Source organism: Trichogramma pretiosum, unplaced genomic scaffold (genome assembly GCF_000599845.2).
Source record: "Trichogramma pretiosum strain Unisexual culture from Peru unplaced genomic scaffold, Tpre_2.0 scaffold50, whole genome shotgun sequence".
In the NCBI taxonomy this organism is placed as follows: domain Eukaryota; kingdom Metazoa; phylum Arthropoda; class Insecta; order Hymenoptera; family Trichogrammatidae; genus Trichogramma; species Trichogramma pretiosum.
Genome location: NW_019640807.1, coordinates 930,190 through 952,215, shown reverse-complemented (window position 1 = coordinate 952,215; position 22,026 = coordinate 930,190). Strand labels below are relative to the sequence as shown.

Here is a 22,026-nt window from a genome sequence, read left to right as displayed (position 1 = left end):
TCGATGATCTTCCTCTCGGCGCTGTGGGCCACGTACAGCGTATATAACACACATACACACGGACGCACATCCACGCGCTTATATACAGATCTGCTATGTGTGTGTGTGTGGGTGTGGGTGAACGTTATCGCTCGCAGACAAATGGATATGTGCTCGCCATCCATCATCATCTGTATCTATTTGCATGAATGCAGCGGTGGCTTCAGCGGCGTGAGGGGGCCCGTCATCTGCATACATATTATATATTATACTATATACGACGCTTCAAAGCCGCGCGTGTTTCTGTGAGCTTTTGGGCTCGTCGTCGTTGTTCGGGACTAGACTCGATAGACACGTTGTATGTATATAAGGACAAAATTGACTATTTCGAACGTCGAGTAAAGCGATGGTGCGCGATCTAGCGCAGCAGTGACGAGAGTGATTTTTTCAGTTACGCGATACTTTGTTCCTTACTCACGTCGTATTGGTTGGACGGCTCGAAGGACGCAGTAGACTCGCGTGAAATTTCAATACTACATACCTGTAACATATATAACAATTTTTGAGCGTATAATATAGCAAATATCGTATATGCAATACATACGGTACGGATTACTCCGACGTTAAAAAATACACCGAAGAAAAAAGAAAAAAAAAAAGAGAAAAAAACAAGAAGAACGAGTCGAGAAAGCAAGTGTCACGAGCCGAGACGCGCTCGAACGATGACTTATATTGCACCGAGCGTACAAATAGATAGCTTGCGAAAGCTGCCGCGCGATGCAAAAATTTCGAAAAGCTCGAAAGCTCGCGCGAGCAGAGCACATAGACGAGACAGTACGAGCTTGTGTAGCGTAAAATAAGGGCGTGCATAGACGACGACGACGTCTTTAAGTGGCGCTCTCGAAAAAATAACACGAAAACGTGCTTACACCCCCACACACGAGTCTTATATATATGTAGGGAAGAGCATATAAGAGATCGTTGCTGTATATGTATCGCAGATATACATATAAAAGTATATAGCTGTCCCCCCGAGGGATCGAGAGATAGACAGCAAGCACAGAGCTCCGATTCTTCTTCGTCTATGTAATATTGATTTTTTTTTTTATTCTTCTTCTTCCTCTTCTTCTACTCGTTCGTACTGCAAAACGTCGTCGCGTGGGTGAAGCTCCGCCGCCGCTGCTGCTCCGCACTTCAACGAAAAGAAGAAGGCCCCCCCGCGCGTACGTTACACCTATCACACTTACCCACCGACACACACACACACACACACACATGCACCACACGAACGATCCGTTATCGCGCCACCGTTGATATTCAGTTTAAGCCGGAGCCAGAGCAATGCCGAGAGAAAGAGAGAGAGAGTGAGACTTTGGGCTACATGCCAATACACTGGCTGTCACTCCTCTTTTTTTATTTTTTATTTGATTTTTTTTCGTTTTTTTTTTGCAAACTTCGACTCTCGAAGGTGCGAAAAACCCGAAGGAGGCGCCAGAAAAAAGTATATCTGGCACACGGTATACACATGGCATCTCTCGCCCAGAAAAGGTACATTACGCGGGTGCTCCTGACAATGACAACGATAATAAGTAGTATATATCGTATACGATATTTTCAAGTTTATAATTAGCCCAAGAGAGAGAGAGAGAGAGCATGGCAGAGAATGCACATTATGCGCGTTATGTGCCGCGAGTTTAAAATTATAATTTTGCATTTTGCGCGCCATTATAATATTCGCCGTCACCGCCGCCACCGACGTCGTCGTACTTATATACGAGCATATAAAAGACAGCGCCGCGCGCAAACGAAGAAGAGGAGCAGAGTTTTGTTATATAGCTTATGCAGCTGCGGCAGGAATATTACATTCCAGCGCGAGTTCTGCTGCTCTTCGTTCTCTCTCTCTCACTCCCTTTTCTCGCTTCGTGTATATAGTTTTCTAACTTCTCGTCGGGGGCTCTTAAACTCTTTCTCTCGGTGGAGCGCACCGAGGATACGTCATATTTATTATAATATTATTATTATTATACGCCTTCTCCGCTGCGAATTCGCTGTACATCCAACGTTGTTTTTTTGTTTTTCATATACTTTTTTTTGTCATCTCGATTCCACCACCCACGCGCTCTTACGTATATGAATGATTCATTTTGTTTGCTCTTCGTTCCATATACGATACTCTACTCTACGACGCCCTCGAAGACGCTAATGCACGGTATTACACGGAACTTTAATTGTCCTTTTGGCACCTTTACAATAAATACACAGAGCTATACGCGTATACGTTAAGCGGAGCACGGGCTGCTGCTGCTTCTTTGGCACACGAGCTTCATTCGATTATACGAGCTCGCGAACTTTGACTCGCAAGCGAGGAGGAGGAGGAGGAGGAGGAGAGAAATTATTTAATTATACCGCACACATAAGGTAACTGCAGCAGCGCGGAGTTCGAGTTTTCCGCGCGCTTAGCGATATTCGTGCATGCGCGCGGAGTGAAGAGTCGGCTTTTCCGTCTGATCGTGTGCACTATATAATATAATGTGAAGGTACGTGTGTGTGTGTGTGTGTGTATACCTTTCGTCGTTTCTCTAATATGTGCTTAACCCAGTTGATTCAATTTTAGGGTGCACACACACACACACACACACACACACACACACACATACATTTATTATCGCGATCTCTCTCTCTCTTCTATTGAGATACGCTCGAAATTTCGTATGTTTATACATCGCGTCCGTAATTGGCCTACATTATAACGGTATAAAAAATACACACGATATCGCATCGTGTACGAGTAGTCGATCATTAGATCGAACATCGAAACGACGAGGAAGAAAAAAAAATTCAGGCTAACGTCGAGCGCGCACCGATCGTTTAATAAATGCGCGCGTGGAATCTCTTGCACGTCGAATCGATCGGGCTCTCTCTCTCGATAGCGGGCCACGGGGCGTATAACACACATTTTTTCGCCCTCTTCCTCTTTCTATTATACATGAATTCAAAGTCGAACGATCGACGACGACGACTAGACGTACGCCGCACGTATGCGAGATATATAGTAGCGCGGTAGCCGATCACACCTATACCTAAACCTTACACCCGCTTGGCCCTTCATTTTTACCCCGTGTATAGTGCCAGCAGCAGCATATAGCTCGTCAACACGAGTTCACTCGACCGTTCTAAGCGTTCCAAAGCGCCGCGCGCCACGGCTCATGCATACTTGCAAACTTCATTTTTTTTCTCTCTCTCTCTCTCGCTGTACCATATAGAAGGCAAGCGCGCGCGCACGCCCTGCATAAGATCCGCATACCAAGTAACCTTTTGCGAGTTAAGAAACGGGGGAGGAAGAAAAAAAAGTTTTTCCCCCCTTACTTTTCTCTTTCTCTCTCTTTCTGCCGAACGGCAGCGGCATGGTCCTTTGCCACCTATATTCCTCCCTCCCAATCAATAGCACCATCGAAAAATACTTCTTAAAGCCGGAGGGAGAGAGAGAGAGAGATAGGAAGTAGGGCACACGCGAATGTATATAGCCGACACGTTTCTCTCTCATTTGTAACCAGCTCTCGGGGGCTCTTTGACTTCTCTCTCTCGCTCCTCCTCGCACACACACTCGCGCGCGCGCGTCCTTGCGCGCCGTATCGTCCTTAAGCGTGTGCTGCTTCCATGGCGTATATATATATGCGGCCGAGATGCTGCTTACATTATATATACCTATATAGCGACGCTGGACCCTTACGGTCACGCTTACCACACCGAGAAAGAGCGAGAGAGAGCATAGATAAGACCGCAAGGCGAGAGAAAAGGATAAGGATTTATATATAAGGCTACCTACATACACACACACACACACACAGTAATGCGTGTCTGCGGCAAATGCCTCGAAGGAATATAACGATATACGTTTGGACTCGCTCAGCCCGACCTCTCTCGCTTCCTCCTTTTTTTATCCTATTTTCCGAATAACGTATACGTGTATATCGCTAACGGAGGATTTTCCCTAAACACATATTGCAGTGGTACGTGTATACAAGGGGGAGGGAGCATAACTCGAGTTTGTTTGCGCGCGTCTGACTATTTTCCGCGTATATATGCTGAGAGAGAAATTTAGATGGGCTGCAGCAGCAGCTTTTTGTAAAGCAACGAGATTCTAGACGTCGAGCTCCGCGTTTATACTCATTGCACACGCTTTATACGCAAAACGAGTTAATGGAGATTCAATTACGCATAATTTTATCGCGTGCGCTCGAAAGTTTTTCGTTTTTTAACGAGTTTTCAGAACACATATGTGTATAAAGTATGATAAATGCGCGTGTAACACATGTGAACAGTCGCGTTTAGGGAGGGGGCGCAATAATCAGGCCGCGGCAATAATTTTGAAACGTGTATCTATGAATTTTAAGCGACCGGCTAGTGCTGCTGCTGCTCTACGCAGGCTGTTACGATAAATTATAAGCTCGCGGACATGCTCTATATATATTATAGATATGCACATAATATAATATATCTATCTCGTATATACTGCGTTCGAATTTTGTCGCCATAGCAGCATGAACGTATATAAAGTAGCATACGGTAGCGATCGGGGGCAACTTTGCGCCCATGTGTATGCGTGTGTGTGTGTAGAGGCATGTAATGGCACTTTCTAATGGCCAATCGAGAGAAAATATCAGGTACATATACATTTCAGCGCGCCTGCATATATATTATAAAGAGAGCTGCTGCCGATGCCGTGTACACGTGCGCAAAAAGTGCTCACACCACCCACTATACATTATACGATGTAGCGCCCTCGAGAGGAGAGAAGAAGAAGAAAAAAAAGTAAGGATCTAATGGCGTGTCCGCGACGTGTACCAATTTTTTTTTTATTATGATTGCCAGGATTAATTTCGCGTTTAATAAATTTTACAAGTATCCGCGCGAACTGCCGCAAGTACATAGCTCGCGCGAGCGCGCGACAATTTGGACATGCATAGTTGCAACTATATCTAGTCTAGATATATATTTATTAATAGATCTCGTTAAGTGTCAGACGAGATTTCTCGTTCACCGCTAATTTAGCGTTAATATATTGCCATTCGTTATATGTACTACTACGTGCTTGTGTCACATATAGTGTTCGCAGTGCGAACGGCGGCGATTAAGCGACGACTCGCGACGAGAGTCGTTGACGAGATTTCGAGAGAAAAGAGCTTTTTCTTCGTCGTCGATCTCAAACGACCGCAGCGTCGAGTATATTAAAATGATAATTTAAAAAAAAAAAGCCATACTATACTAACCGAGCTTACGCAGCGCATTTGCGATGTGTACGCTGCACGTTACAATTGATTCGACCTCGCGCTTGCTTTGCTAGCTTCGCGCAGTTTCATATCATTGATACCTCGAGCTTCTCTCCTATGCTCACCGATATACATGTATACTGGTAAAAGTGAGAGAAAGAGAGGGAAATAAGTTGCATCTGCACTAGTGTATATGCCTGCGTGTTTGCATGGATGTATCGTAGTCGGTCGCGCGTCGCTTTGAGCACGAGCTTATTTAACGTTGCTCGCAGCACATTGCATACAAGCAGTACAGTCGAAGCAGCAGCTCGAGTTAGTACCTACGTACGTATCTATCGTTGCCTCTCGTCGCGGTGCGCAGTATGCACGCTTGCCTGCATCGCTCCTCGTTCTCTTCGTCTCTATCTATCTCTCTCCCTCTCTCGTACACATGCATATATACAGACAGATGGATAAGTGCGTACGTATATATACGTGTGTACGCACATCATATGCACGCTATATACTATAATATGCGTTTTGCTGCTGGCCGGTCTGCTGCTGTTGGCTGCGGCTATGTATATGCAATGCATGCGGCCGAGGCTTTATGCGTCGTTGCGCTTGTGTGCACAGTGTGCGCACGTACATATAGTACGTTATACTGCACTGGATCGCCGCGCTGCACGCTCCAGCACAAGAGAAAGAGAGAGAGAGATGGCCTTTGTACCTCTATGTGTGTGTGTGTGTGTGCTACGCTTCACTGAATGCCCACTGCTTTAAACCATATATACTATGTAGTGTCGGTGTTTGTGCTGCTGCTGCTGCTCCTGCTACTGCTGCTGCGGTGTGTAAGAATGTACGTACACGCGCGGAAGCTTTTCTATAGAAATAAAAGAGCCGTAAACGTTTCACGGAGTCTAGATTGCGCTACGCGCGTGGTCGCAAAGAGAAAGACCGAATCTTTATTTTTTCATCCTTTTTTGCGTCTCTCGCTCCTTCTTTTTATTTCTAACCCGAGAGTCGAATCCGCACGAGGGGAGACTGCAGACCGACTTGAAAGCACGAGCCCGTAGGTTGCGTAATTTATACATTTATATTTTTTGTTAATTTTTGAGACAAGCAGATTTCTATACGCGAAGGTATTTAGCGATTCGCTGATTTTGGGATAGGCGAAAAGCTCGTCCTCGGATCCTCGCAAGCTCGGTTCTCGTATCGACGATATACACGATTGCCACTGGCGATTTTAATGATAACTCTGCGCGCGTTTAAGAATGGATCGTAAATTAATCTCGTATACGAACGATTAACACGTATATATTATACACCGAGTACAGTTCACCACACGCATAGACTTTTGAGAAGTACAATATAGCGAACTCTGCATATGTATACGCGGTTCACACACACATCTACGCACTCACACAGAGAGATATATACCTATATACCTATGCATGTAGGTAGCCTATATCGTAGAGTACAGAGTCGGCTTCGCACTAATTAACTCGCGCGCAAAATTCACGCTACATCCACGTTCGCGGCACGACGACGCACAATCGTGTGTGTGCGAGCTCCGATACATACGTATGTGTATATAAGCTCATAGGTTGTACACGCGAAACGAATAAAGGAAGAGGAAAAGGAAAAAAAAGAAAAGAGTGTGTATACTGCCTGAAGAAAGAGAGCATGGATTATCGCACAATTTGCTCGATCGTTCCGCAATATGCATCGTGTACAAATACACACACGTACGTAAAGACACAGAAACGTATATGCCGAGTACATGTGGATATATATGAGGTGCGCGTGTGTTCTCTCTCTCACTCGCTAATTAACGCTGCGCACACGCATGTACTATACATATACGTGGCGCGTTCAACAATTATACGCTTAGGCGCTGGGGTCTCTCTCTCTCTCTCTCTCTTTTCTTTCCTCGTGTCGGTCTCTACTACGACGAAACGTGTATAATATGCACAGAGGCACACGCATGTTTTCTCCCCCTACCCCCTCCAGTCTCTTCACTTGGCACTGCCACCCCCGCAATCGTGCACTCGTTCACGAGCTCTCTAATTTCTCTCTTTTTTTAGCATCTATTATATGCGTGCACGCGTGTATCGCGAAAAAAAGAGCGACAACCCTTCTCCCTTTCTTTTTTCCGCCCTTGTCGTCGTGCCTGGCACACACACACACGCACACACTGCCTCACACATTATGCAATGGCTTCAAACGTGGGGCATGGAGCAGCAGCAGCAGCAGCTCGCAGTCGAGAAGCCACCACATCCCATGCGGTTTGGATTATATTTTACACGATGAAAAAAATATATATCTGTGTTCGAGAAGGACTATAAAGGAAATGAGAGAAGAGCGTAAAATGCGTTAGCGAGGCCTTGGATTGTCGACTTCCTCGAACGATTCTCGCTCTTGTGCAAGATAAACTCGACGAAACAAAAAAAAAAAAAGAAAGAAAGAAAGAAAGAAAGGAAACTATAACCAAGGGATTTTGTAATCTCTCCCTCTTTCTTTTTCTCGAGGAAAAAATCTATCGCTGGTATCAATCGCCTCGAGAAGAAAAGGCGTTAACCGATCGCGTGCACGACGCGCGTCGATCTATACCAAAAGTCGAAAGAAAATAGACAGCACCTTCTCTCTTCCTCTCTCTCTCTCTCTCGCTCTTTATTTATTTATTTTTTGTTTTACTATCGCCTGCTTCGAGGCCGACTGGGTATATAGACTACACACAACGTGGAGGGGTAAACATCCGAAAGAAAAGACGTCGAGGTAATGTGCCCTTCGCTATGTGTACGAACCTATGGTACTGCGTTGCGGGCTCTCGGTAACGGCATTATAACTTATTCAACGGAAGCAGCCTCTCGAGAAACGATCTCTCTCCCTTTCCTCTCGGTTTCACGAGTCTGGCGCGCGGGACTCGCGTTGAATTTTTCACCGTTTCGTGCGCGCCACCACCGCGAAACATATATAAGACGCATAGAGAGAAAGCGCGTGTATATATACGGCTACATAGAGAAGCTTTTAATGAGGGACGCGCGTGCGACGCTAAATTATACGCGCGCGGCGAAAGCTTGACCCGAGAAAGGCAAAGCTCCCTGCGGAGCTTTAATATATATATACGTATATATAGCGCGGTCTGTGTGTTATATGGCGGCCGTAAAACGCGCAAAAATTGAGACGCAAGCTCTGCCATATACACACACACATACCATTACACAAGTGTGCTCGCGAGAGATTTTTCTATTAAACCTGTCGTGTGTCTAGAGCGCTTTCGCGCGTGTGTATATGTGCGCGCGAGACAAGCTAATGTACCGCACGCCTGTAAGCAGCTTCGAGACCGATCGAGCGCGCGAGCTTTTACGTGGCATTAAACGAGCCGATCCGCAAGTCTTTGTAGCCGCTTATAAATGGTGTGTACAGCACGAGCTCTGCGTATGTATGTGTATGTAGTGCACGCTCGTGTGTGTGTAATACGTGTGTGCCGTCTTGGCACGTGCTTAATACACACATGTGTGCACCTATAGATATACATATACGATGCAGAACGAGAGAGAGAAAAGGGACGAGTTTTTAGCCGGCGCGCGCGTTGCAGTTCGATGATCACAGAGATATAGCCGCTGGGGGCTTACTCTCTCTCTCTCTCTCTCTCTCTATAATTGCGCAAGTGGCTCTTTTCCCTCTCTTTCTCGCAACTTCTTCTCCGTCTTCTCTTCTTTTTTCTTTTTCGTCGCCGTGTGTACATCGTCATTTTCTAATTCCTTTTTTTTGTGGTCTGTGTCGAGCTTGCGCAACGAGACGAGCTTTCGTTGCGTAAATTTCTTCTTCTCATTTTTGTTTTGTTCTTATTCGCTGGATTTTCCTCTGTGCGCTAGCCGACGTTTGAAAAATGATATCACGAGACAGCGTGTATCGAGGCTTGATTTTGGATAAGGTGTCGCGACGATAATTACCCCCGATGTGTACACAGAGTCACAGCTGCGCGCATGTGTATACTTAAACAATAGAACGGTTCAGTGTATTATAACAAGCTCCTTCAGTTTTGTTGTTAGACACACACACACACACACAGAAACGAAGAGTAAACTTGAAGTACGTACAACAGAAGACAACGTACTTCATAATCAAGCTTCACGGTGTATACGTGTGTACATCTACATAGCTTATATTGTCGGCCAACACAACATATCGTAAGACCGACATCGTTCGGCGCGTGTATAGATATATAATGTACCTCGACCCCTCGCTAGTAAATATATACGGGGGCAGCGGCAAACCTGCAAGCTAAGCTAAAAAGTCAACAAAGACGACGCGGAATTCCCTCCTGCGTTATAATAAAGTTAGAGAGATGCGCCTACTACTTGTACGTATACTACTAGCACCAATACCACCACCATCACGGGCAACGGCGAGTTTGACGAGGCTCTTTATTCATTTTTGTTTCGCGCGACGTTACACTGCAGGCTTATTATTATATTAGGTATATCGTAATAATATATTTTTCTTCGTTAACGTTATTTATACGAGGAATCGCTCGCGGCGAAATGGAAAGACGATCGCGCCTATGGCGTGGGGGAGGGCAACGAACTTTCGCGCACAGTCGGTATATAGTGTTTATAGGTAAAATTGTAATGTAATAAAAGACGCGTACAATGTAAGCCGACGCTTTTCATCGGCACAAGAGATTGTCCAAGCGATTTTTTTTTTTCGTTTCGTTTTCTCCTTATACGTGTGTTTTGAAATTTTTTGCTGAAACGATCATCGCTGCCGCCGCACCGCGATTACAATTGGCTCGCTCGTTCGATGCACGCGGGCACGCGATTTGAGTACTCGTGATATTGCAAAAAAAATCACTACGCTACGCACACATACACAGCTACAACACCAAGACAGAAGGAGAAAGAAACACTTGTCGGCGCGTGTTACATTACCGCGCCTCGCGGCGCATCGTCGCAATTATCGTCCACAAAAGGCGATGGGCAAATTTTTTATTTTACCTTTTTTAATTTACACGCAGACGCAGATTATAGATATAATACCGACGCGCGAGCGGTAGCAGCGCGATTAGCTCAGTAAGGCTCTCGGGGCAGATTTTTCCCTCTTTCTTTTTCTTTGTTTTATTCACGCTTTGCGGGGCCCCGCGCTGACGATAATCTCGAGCGAATCATACCGTGTCGTACTGTGTACGATATATAACATGTATAGTAGCGCGCAACATCTCCTCGTGCATGCAGACACACATACACACACACACACACGCATATATATAATATACAGCAGCACAAAAGCCTCATTATATCGCGTATCGTCCTCATCGTCGTCATCGTCGTCGGATCAAAAATTCAAAAGTCGACCGTATATTACACGAAGAATCTCGCAACGAGCATTACACACACATATATATTCGCGTACCACCTTAAGCACACGATGCATGCAAGTGCGTGTGTATGTGTGTGTGTATAGAGAGCACAGGTGGGTCGGTATATATACGGAGCGAGGCGCGTGCGCGTCGACTTCCGGTGTGTGACGCCTCGAGCGTGCTTCCGTTTTTTCGTTTATGTGTATATGTTGCGCGCGGCCTGCCACCTTCTCTCTCTCTCATTCTCTCTCTCTTCTGCGGGTTCGTTGCTACAGTTTCAAACCACGCCATTGGCTTGAAAAATGTACACGCTCGTACGTATATACCGCATATACGCGAAAAGCGGAGCTGAGCTTCGATACCCTCCATGTCGTCCGGCTTGAATAAAAAAAAAAAAATATTACGTATGAAAAAAAATTGAAAAAAAAAAGATAAAAAAAAAGACGCATCGTCCTCGGAGGATTGGTGCACACATATATACGAATCTGTACGAAGCAGGAAGCTCACAGGACGACTCGCGATCGTGGAATCCGAACGAAAAATTTCAACAGGAACAACGGGATCGTCTTACTTTACTTCGTAATACGTTGTATAAATCGCACTTGTACGATACATTTTATAGCCGAGTGAACGTTTCGTAATGTATGCACGTAAACGAGTGCAATGAATCGAAGGAAAATATGTATGCGGAGTCGAGCGAGCTATAGATGCAGTCGCAGGTAAACGTATAGGGAGAACAGAGAAAACGATAGAAAATTAAGTGGATCAACGATCGAAGCTTGAAAAATCGAGGACGTAATTGATTTATCGTACAAGTGCCGATCTACGAAGCTTGAAAATAACATCTTTAATGTCGTGAGCGATACTTTATATTTGGAAAAACAGGTCGTTATTCATAAATTATGCTCCTCGATAGAGATCGTCGAGTTTTTACATTCCGCTACTTGGAAAGTAATTGAATGGAAAAAGTTGAAATGAGCTAATTTAAAAGACGACGACTCTACGTCTGATGTATCTCGAGTGAATTCCATCCAACCACCCCACTCGGGGCCAGCGCACAAGTTGCCGAATAACCCTCCCCCCTTGATTGTAACAAATAAATATAAGAGTATACATTCGGCATGTCTACCCGATACACAGTGTGTACCGTGAAAATAGTCGAAAAGCAATTACCTTAATTAACGAAAAAAAAAAAGAAAGAAAAAGAAAACAAAATTTAATGATCTCTTCATGCTCGATGCTTAAATTTATTTTCTGCTCCTTCCGTGTTGCAGGTGCGCACTCTATTCGTCAGTGGCTTGCCAATGGATGCCAAGCCGAGGGAGCTGTATCTTCTCTTCAGAGCGTACGAGGTACGTAAAACTCATAGACATTACGTATATATGTATAACTTGCAACGCACACGCACAGGCACAGAGAGAGAGAGACGAGGCCGAGGGCTATAGTTACGGTATATGTAACTCGGTATATATGCCATTAAAAATGTATACGCGTATAAACGCGGGCTTGTTTCCTTTTTATGCACGCGAACGTACATACATATATACGTATCCTCGCAATTAGACGAGGGCAGATGTTTACGAGTGCGGAGCTTTTTTCGGGGTGGATAGGACTGACTACTCGCACTGATGGGAATACTAGGATAGGTTAATGGGCGCGCGCGAGGAGTTTTTTTCGTAACTGCGATGCCGATTTTTTTAATTTGTCGCGGCTGTATACATGCTATAAGCTATCTAGCACGTTTTTGTGTATACCTACAAAAATTTGTTCTCTCTCTCTCTCTGCACTGTTTTTGTGTAACGAAAAATATCCGCGCCCGACACGGATGAATAATGAAAATTCGTCAACGCGTGTACAAGTATTCGTTCGGGAGAAAATTGAAACACGGGGCACTTCGCTCGAACTCGTTGAAACAGAAAAAAAACGGCAACGAATTTACAAGCCAAAATTTATAACCGGTACGCGGTTAATAATGAAAAAAAAAAAAAATTCACTTTTTTTTCGAAAATTTCCCACTTACTCGAGAGGTGATCCGGTCGTGCGCGCGCGTGAGCTGGCGCTCTAAATAATGGTAATGTGCTCGACGAAGTGGTTACGCGGAGCTTGGTGGCAGTTAACGAGTTTCAAAATGAAAACGCGCACATCTACGCCCGAAATCTCGACTGGATGTTTTTCGCGCGGCTAGTGCGCCACTCGGAAAAACATCATTAACTCGGAGCGCGTACGCGAAAATGATACGAATTTTTTAGTTATGTACATATTTAGCCAATGCCACACGAAATAAAAATTAAAAAAAAAAATGTCGTAACCAGGTCAAACGACGAGATTACATGGATTAATATCTTGTTTTATTTTTCTTCTTGCAGGGCTACGAGGGCTCGCTGTTAAAAGTCACAAACAAAAATGGAAAGACAGCCTCGGTAAGTAAACACGCCACTCGAGCGCGCAATTTTCAATGATTATATTTTCCTAAAAACGTGTGCGAGAAAGCCTTCGTGCAAATTCGCGAATCCTCGCGCAAAATTCACGTCGAAGATCAGCAAAACAAACGCTTAGTGGGTACTCATTCCCACGTATAGACACACACACACACACACACACAGACGTATAGATGTATATATGCAGTTACAGTATGGGAACGTTCAACTCGTTTTTTCCCCCCTCGCTCGCTTTTTCTTTCTTTCTCTCTCTCTCTCTCTGCAGCAGAAAGAGAGACAGAGTCAAGTAGAGCATCGTGCAGCAGTTCGTTCGTCGGTGGTGGTGGCGGCGGCGGCGAAGCTCGGGTATACAGGTATAGAAAATCGATAACGTCGCAGGTATACACACACACACACACACATACACTCGTTTGTAAAGATCGGTGTGTGTATGTGTGTGTGCAGGTATATATAAGCTATATATACAGCCCCGGCGCGACCGCGAGTTTCGATCGGATTTTCCGGAATCACTTTCCGAGAGAGAGAGAGAGAGAGAGAGACAGCAATTATACACGTCTCTCTTTGTTAACGAAAGGTATATAGAGGAGCGCAGTGTACACTCGCAGCTGCAGCTGGAGCAGCGGCAGCAGCTCAGAGGAGATGAATCGCGAAAATGCAATTTTTCGTCACGCTCGTCTAGAGCGTAAATCAACTCGCGTTTTTTTTTTATTTTCGCATCGCTGTTGTTGCTGTAAGTCATTTTTTTTTCTTTTTGTAATATTCGCTCAACGCGCGCCGCCGATCTGGAGTAATAATAGTTTTGCCGCGTTCATTTCTCTCTCTCTCTCCCTTTTTTATTTCATTCGTCAGATCAATTAAATCTCGAAAACGAGCAATCGACCGCTTGAATAGTTCCTTTTTCGGCCTCTCAAACGAAAATCCCAAATCACAGCTTTTGCGTGGTGCTTTTACGCGTTGAAAAAAAAATTTTCCCTTTTCCTTTTTTGTCATTCAATTTTCGCAAATTGCCGCGATAGAGTAAGGTATACACACGACAACATTTACATCGGCAATGGCGAGGACGACGCGATTGCGAGGGAAAGAGAGAGAGCAAAGAGAGGGAGAAAAAATTGCGACAAACGCGCGCGTATACTTACACCGCCATAGAGCCAAAGGGAACTCGGTTTATAAGCCGTTAACCACACGCTCGTTGATAATAATAGAATGAAAAATCGATTTGGTTTGTACCCCCGCGTGCGTGTCCAACCCATACTAATACGGCATTTATACATGAGTGTATGTGTGTGTGTCTATACGTCTAGATACCCGTTTCCAGGCAAAACATTTGAAATATTCATAGAATTTAAAAAAGAGATGTTATGGCAAATGGTTAAATTGCGATCGATTCTATTCTCGTTGTCTCGTACAACGCGCGCGAGCACGAAGGGACTTTACGTGCTCTACGTCGCGAGCTCGACGTTCGTGGGGATATACAGAGAAATTTTCCGACTCTGGCTTTTTTTTTCATATGAATTATTATAACAAACAGAAGCGCCTTTGCTTCTTTTTCTCTACCCGGAGAGACAGTCGAGCGAGTCGAGGAAAAATAAAATGAAAAAGGAAAGGTAGAAAAAAAAATTCGTGCTCGCGCGCGCGCGCGTCGCATGAAAAATTCAACGGCAGACCTTTGGAAAATATTGGATTTTAAAGTGAATAATATAAGGCTTATATACCGTATACCGCGTATATATATATGCGAAAGCAAGAGGATGAGCCATTAAAAATATAAACCGTACGAATTTCTTTTGTGTGTTTTCTTTTTGCAGCCGGTGGGCTTCGTGACGTTCCACACGAGGGCCGGCGCCGAGGCTGCGAAACAGGACTTACAGGTAAACGTTTCCTTTTTAGTTTAATTACTGCACCAGATCTTCCTTCTCTTTCAAACATTTTTTCAAACTTTGTGAAAAAAAAGAAAAGTTTTTCCCCGACGCCCTCTTGATATTCTTTTTTTTTTTTTTTTTAATACCCACGGGACGACGGATTTATTAGCAAAGAATTTTTGAGAGACGCGAGTACTATACATTATACACGTCTTAACTTTTTTCTTCCTCAAATTTTTTTTTATTATACTGAAAGAAAATCCATTTACATTTCAATCGGTTTCTTCCCATTGGCGATGAAAATGATCAAATCCCGTGAATACTTGTGACGCCATTCGCTAAGTCGAAGAAACATTTCGCCAACTTTTGCCGTCGTTTCATTGCTCCCATGATCAAAAGCTTAACCCGAACAGCGCGTCAATTCACAACTATAGCCAACGGTTTTCCTAGAATCTTTCATTATAAATCCAGCGAAAAATCGAAACAGAAGAAAAAAAAAAATTAATTGAAAGAACAGAGAGCAAAAAAAAAAAAAGAAATGATTAAGCTTTTTATTTTATCCGTTACACATCGCCGTCGTCGTCGGACACGGCTTCGCGCACTCGGTTCGCAGAATTACGCGCTAAAGCTCAACCGTATATACGTGTCTCTGTGCTCGCGAGATATTCGCCTGAATCGAGCTTAAACTTAACCCTCTCCCTACCATCGTCGTCTATACATCTTCCGCGAAGCTACACCATATATCTGACACACAGACAGACAGACACAAACACACACACACGCGCGCAGGCTCATATATAGTCACGAGTGCACACACACACACACACACTGCTATATACTCTATACATAAATTTTCCATCCTATCTCTATATAATGCATAGAATATCTAACCGACATTTATACATAAACGTAGTGCGCACGTCGAAGTATTATCTTGACTTTAGCCCTCACACACAGACACACACACATATATATGAAAACACACTCGCATTTATATATCTGAAATATTTATTATATACACTCACGACCTGAAAAAAGCTTGTCATTTGTAATACGCAACACACATATACACACACACAAAAGTCGATATTATGGTACAATTGCCCTTTAGCAAGTGCATTTGTGTATGCATAAACAATAATAACAGTGCAATTTCTCCAGTATATAACGTGCCAAGCAAATGGACATGGGACTCGATCGGCCATTATGATAGTTTGAGAAAGAGTAAATTATACCGTTTTGTTTTAAACGAACACGCACGAATTCTCTTCTTTTTTTTTCCTGTATTTTTTTTTTATTCATTCTGCTGCTACATAAAGTAATAACATGATTTTTTGAGAGAAAAACAAATTTAACAAGAACACTCACATGTTTTCCATGCGACCCTCCACCCCCTATAAATATATTCTCTACTCACGCAGAGCAGTAAATATTAAATTTAACCAAAAATTACACACGTATTTGAGACAAAAGTATTTTATTGTGAAATTCTTTAACTATATTCACTCGAATTGTTTGCGCCTCTCTCTATACATTCTCTTTTTTACTCTTTTTTATTATTGTCAACAACCCTTTGATTACGAAAAATCTGATCGCTATATAGTACGTGAAAATCAAGTCAATCACTTAACTTTTTCACTCCCAGCTGCCACCACTATATATATCACAACCATCACCACCATTGTATCACCACTGCCACCACCACCACCACCACCCCGCTCCTCATTATTATTGAAAAAAAAAGAAACACACGCTCCTCAATTCCTCCTCTTGCTCGGTGCATTATTTGAACTAATGTAGGGTTTTTTCTTCTCTTTTTTCATATTATATTTTGCAGCAGGGGGTTAGATTTGATCCTGATATGCCACAAACCATACGTTTGGAATTTGCAAAAAGTAACACAAAGGTTAGCAAACCCAAGCAACCAGCCGCTGCAGCAGCAACCTCACACCCCGCTCTGATGCACCCTCTAACAGGACGTAAGTATTTTGCTAAAGCGCACCAACAGAAAAAAAAACAAACTACCATGCCATTTCTCTCTCTCTCTCTCTTTCTATCGCTTTCTTAACTTTTACTTTCTACTACATATTGTATGCATCTATTGTCTATATAATTTTTACTCTCCATTCACTCGATTACACGTCCAAAATGTCACACGCTAATTATCGATATCTCGCGTAATATACATAATTATACTTTATAAATATTATCATCATTATCATTGTACGACGTATCACGTAATCAACTGTATGACACTCGTTTTCGTCAGCACACCTTTGACTCTTTGATTACATTATAAATACATTTGTGACTTCTACCACATACATGATGTATAAAGTATATGAGTTTTGTTTCCGCATCACGACTGCCGTATGCTCCATTTTTGCCGTTTCTCCTAGCTCTTTCTGCGTCTGCTATGTCTTTTACAACTGCAACTCGCTCAGAAACTCGCCTTTGTTCTACATTCCTTGACTTTGTATATGAATACACATTGCAGTGTATGCGATGCGCGCGTGTGCGAGTGTACGTGTGTGTGTGTGTGTGTGTGTGTGTGTGTGTGCGGGTGGATGCCTGACTGCTGTACGTGCACCGCCCGAGTTGAAGAAGATCCGCTTGAAATTATGCCGACACACTCGTAGGCAGCCTAGCAATGGTAGTAGTGGTTGTAGTAGTAATAATAGTAGTAGTGGTAGTTGTAGTTGTAGCAGCAACTGCAGAAGCGCCAACCGCAACCCTCAAAACAGTGAAAGGAGTACATCTGTATAATTGAATTGTTTTTTAATTGGATCGCGTATGTACGAAAGAGAGTTGAAGCGCGCCAACTTTCTCACGAGCGCATCTTCGTGTTTTTTTGTTGTTGTTTTGTTGCGATTAGGACTGGATGGATGATACACGTGCCGAAGAGTAAGAGTGGGAAATGAAACGTTTCTTTTTTCAAGCGTCATGGAACGTATTGCTGCGTGGACTCTTTGAAAAACAACGAGACGGAGACAACCCCGTGCGGTTTTTCAATTGCTTTAAAAAATCTTCGTTTTCATTTTTCACGTTGGAATTCTTCTCGTGCAAGTTTAACGACGAAGAGTCGTCTTTAGCAATTCTAATAGGCGTCGATTTTTACACGCGATTTAATCAACTTCCGATGCTGTTTTTCCACTAGTACTTCATTTATATGTAATATAAATGAAAACTCACGTGTACGTCTGTACGTATATACGCTGATTAAGAGTCGATATGTGGCGGCCGTACCACACAGCATGATCGATCCGCAGTCGAGCATTGATCAATTATTCGATTTAGCTCGGCCGCTCGATACGTACGATACGTATCCCATATATGTATCGGCTAAAGTGCAATTAAATATACGCCGATACGAGTCATGGCCTGTATATATATAAGCTAAATTTAAACGAGCCACAGCGATATGCATTTCGATCTATCATTTATTGAATGTATATAGACGCGTACGTATGTGAGCACAAAATACGTGTGTATAAGTAAGGCGGAAAGAAGTCATACTGGAGCTCAACCTCTCTCTCTCTCTCGGCAGTGCCGACTCGTTGGGGCCCGCGCGGTTAAATAAATCAATGCCCCGAGTGCATATAATGCTTGTGTGTGCGTAGAGGATAATGCTCGAAGCTACAATTACATACACACGGACTAGCTATATTACACGCGCGATTACTTGTCGCGAGCGCAAAAACGTGTGACACTTTGCGCGCCGCTCGAGTGTGTGACTGCCTAACACATACATAACGTAATGTACGTTATGCGCGACTGTGAATGATTCGTAATATCGGCGCAAAAGTTTATCAATGGCTCACGCGTCGGAAAAAAAGAAGTTCACAAACCAGTTTTCGCGCGGGGGCAAAGTTGCGCCTATATATATACGCGGGTACATTGAAAATCGAGTATACGACGGCGGTGCTCGAGGTACGAACTTTCGGGCGAAAATTCCGAACTTTTTTCGGTGCAAAAAAAGGTGGGGTGGGAGTGTGATTTACATTATGCCAAGCTCGCGAGCTCGATCGATTTATGATCGCGTGCGCGGCACATAATATAAAACACATTTATATATAGCGTTGTATCTATCTTCGAGCGGATAGAGGCGAGAAACACGCGGCTAAACTGGATTATTAGAAAGTAATTAAGTTCGAGAGGCAGAGGAGAGAGAAAAAAAAAAGAAAAAAAGGTGTCTACATAGATATATCGGATGGCGTATATTACCCGCATCAGAGAGAGAGTGCGATAGCCACCGGTGGCTGCGGCGAATTATATTATAGGATTACAACGAGCTTTGCTTGTCGTACAAACACACACACGCATGTATAAGTACGAAGTATTAGGGTTAAATTGGATTTAAGCGTACCACCGGAGAGCAGCAGCATATTTTTCAATGTACATCGCACAGGGTAGCTGTACTCGCGCGCAAGCTCTCGTGCGGATGCGAAGCTTTCACGTTTTATATCGATATACGCGTATCCGTATATATCTCCGATGTGCTACTTCGCGTGCGTGCGTACTTTTCATTTTTCGTCCGTAATCACATCAAGCTCGAGACGATGCTACGTATAGATTGCATTTATAAAAATAGAGAGCAGATACGCGAGAAAAAGCACAGCGAGCTTGCAGTACGTACATCGATATACGTATCGACGATAGTCGATGCCAATGAACGTCAGATCGGTATACCAGGGAGAAGAAGCTTGCGCCGCGCGCTATATATAAAAAAACATATCGTCGAAGAACTTCGGGCAAGCTGCGCAGAGCCGCGTAAGCGTCAGCGTTTCGAGAAATGCACGAGGCCACGATGAAGAGATAGAGAGAGATATACGCGCTTCAAAAGAAGTCTTTTGTATCGAATTTCTTCGGAAAGGCTCGCGACTTTATACCGGCTGCATTACGAAAGTAAGAAAAAAGAATGCCGAAGAAGAAATGCGTCGTATTATACTCGGGCGCGCGCATTTGTTTATGAATATGTCATGCGCCTCGGGGTCGTATTTCTTTTGCACACGCGCGCGCGCGGGAGGGAACAATAAAAACTAATTCGCCATCGATTCTCGAAAGCTTTCGCAACGCACGTATAACGTGGCCAGCGCGTACGCGAGGCAAAGGCAAGGAAAGGAAAGAAGAAAGGAAGGAAGGAAAAAACTCCGGGAAAAAAGTTGATCGCTGCACGGCGTACATATATATACGCAAGGTGCAGCTCGTTCTCTGACGAGGCATAAAAAGAGAGCGAGAGAAAAAGCTCTGAAATTATAATAAAACGTTTACATAAATTCTTACCTCGCCGATAAGAAGGAAAGCACGGATAGAGAGAGAGAGAGGAAGAAAAAAAGGGGCAAAAATAAAGTATGCCCCACGTGTGCAAAGAAAAGGGGGTATACTTTAATACAGAGAGAGAGAAGCGAATCGAGACTGAGAGGTTATAGCGGTATTGCTCGATCGAAGTGAAAAAGCAGCGCGAGTCCGAAGGTATACAGTCTACTAGCTCGGTGAGTAATTTAATGCCTCGCCGTGTGTACGTCTGTGTCTCGCGTACACATATATATACGTCGGTTTGCGCGCGCGTTAATAAAGCATGATGCATCGCTTGGTCACGCGAGCTTGCGCCGCGTCCGTCTGCTGCCGGCGCACACACACACACACATACACACAAATATACGTCAGTCCGTCTGCGGTGGACTGGGAAAGCTTCTCTCCGTCTTTTCGAACTCTCTCTCTCTCTCTCTCTCTTGGGCGCGCGCAGATGTACATTATAGAAAAGACAAGTTATATAGGAGAGGGAGGGCAGCAAAAGTGCAGAGCACACGGAGTATAGTGTATATAGGCAACTGCTCTCTGATCGGAGCTTGTAATGTACTGGCAATAATAATCCATATAGGGCGCAGGTGTATATATCTCACTCTCGGCCGCGCGCGAGATTCGAGTTTATAACGTCGTTGTGTAAAGCTGTATATCGACTCGCTTTCGGTATCTATATAAGCCAGGGGGGATAGCGTGTCCGTATCTGTGTGTGAGTGTGTGGGTACGAGCGTAAGCGCGGTTCTTTGAAACACCCCCGCGCGCGACTGGCTTTCTTTTTTCTTTCTTTCATTTTTTTTTTTACTTTCTCTCTTTCTTTGCCCACTAGGTGGGTGGATGAGCCTTGCTTTGCCCCTTTTTTTTCTTCTCTATATACTTTACTTCTTGCTTCTCTTCTTCTTCCTCTGTTTTTTTTTTTGCAAAGAATCAAGCGCGCGAGCGTCTTTATACCTCGACCAAAGTGTATTGGCCGAGTAGTATATACGTACGCGCCCGATGCTTCTTTTTGACGTTGCACGCGCGGAGGGATGTATGTATGTACGACGCGTGAGCGAGTGTGTGTGTATGTGGAAAAAAGAGAAAAGGTACAAATTCATCGGCTTTTTGGCGAAAGAGAGCGAGAATGTGTCAGAGTACTTGTGCGATGAACATCAAACATTTGTATTAACCCGATGAAGCTTGTATTATGCTTGAAAGCTCAGAGTGCACGTAAATAACCATGTATATAAACGAGTACACACATCTTATACACATGCATATTTGACACACGACACAATGTGAATAAACTTAATATGAAAATATACAACAACAACAATAGCAAAAACAACGAAAACAACGAAAACGAATGAAAGATCGAGAAAATTTTATATACAAATGATCGATGTACATACATATTAATCTATTTTTTCCGCAGCCTTCTCTCTACCTCTTTCTCGACTTATATACAATATAATAACATATATACTTTGAACAATTAACTAAATGGGATAAAATTATACGCTCGATTTACCTAAAGAATAATGACTAATTTTCTCCTTCCTCTGTGTGTTTTTGCTTTTTGTTCTGTTCGCAGCGCTAGGCTCGCCGTTCTTCCCGGGCGGGCCCGAACTCTGGCATCATCCACTGGCTTACTCGACGGCGGGCGAGCTGCCGGGCGGCCTGCAGCACGCCACCATCGTGCATCCGGCCCTGCATCCACAGGTCCCCGTACGTTCCTATCTTTGACTATCTGCGGACAAAGCTCTGGAGCCGCCGACGAGCGCCCCGATGCACGTTAGTGATGAAACTCTCTCTCTCTTTCAAATTCTTCAATTCTTTACTCCCCCCTGACCCTTTCG

The 22,026-nt window shown here is 43.9% G+C and overlaps 1 protein-coding gene across 2 annotated transcripts in view; it reads left to right on the top strand.

Annotated features, from left to right (window-relative positions):
- LOC106649420 (protein couch potato-like) overlaps positions 1–22,026 on the top strand; it is a 78,039-nt gene that overhangs the window by 38,510 nt on the left and 17,503 nt on the right. For both annotated transcript variants that reach the window (XM_023460394.1, XM_023460396.1), the window contains exons 2-6: positions 11,865–11,942; positions 12,957–13,010; positions 14,834–14,896; positions 16,725–16,866; positions 21,762–21,895. In XM_023460394.1, coding sequence (XP_023316162.1) covers positions 11,865–11,942; positions 12,957–13,010; positions 14,834–14,896; positions 16,725–16,866; positions 21,762–21,895 — 471 coding nt within the window. The remainder of the gene's footprint in view (positions 1–11,864; positions 11,943–12,956; positions 13,011–14,833; positions 14,897–16,724; positions 16,867–21,761; positions 21,896–22,026) is intronic.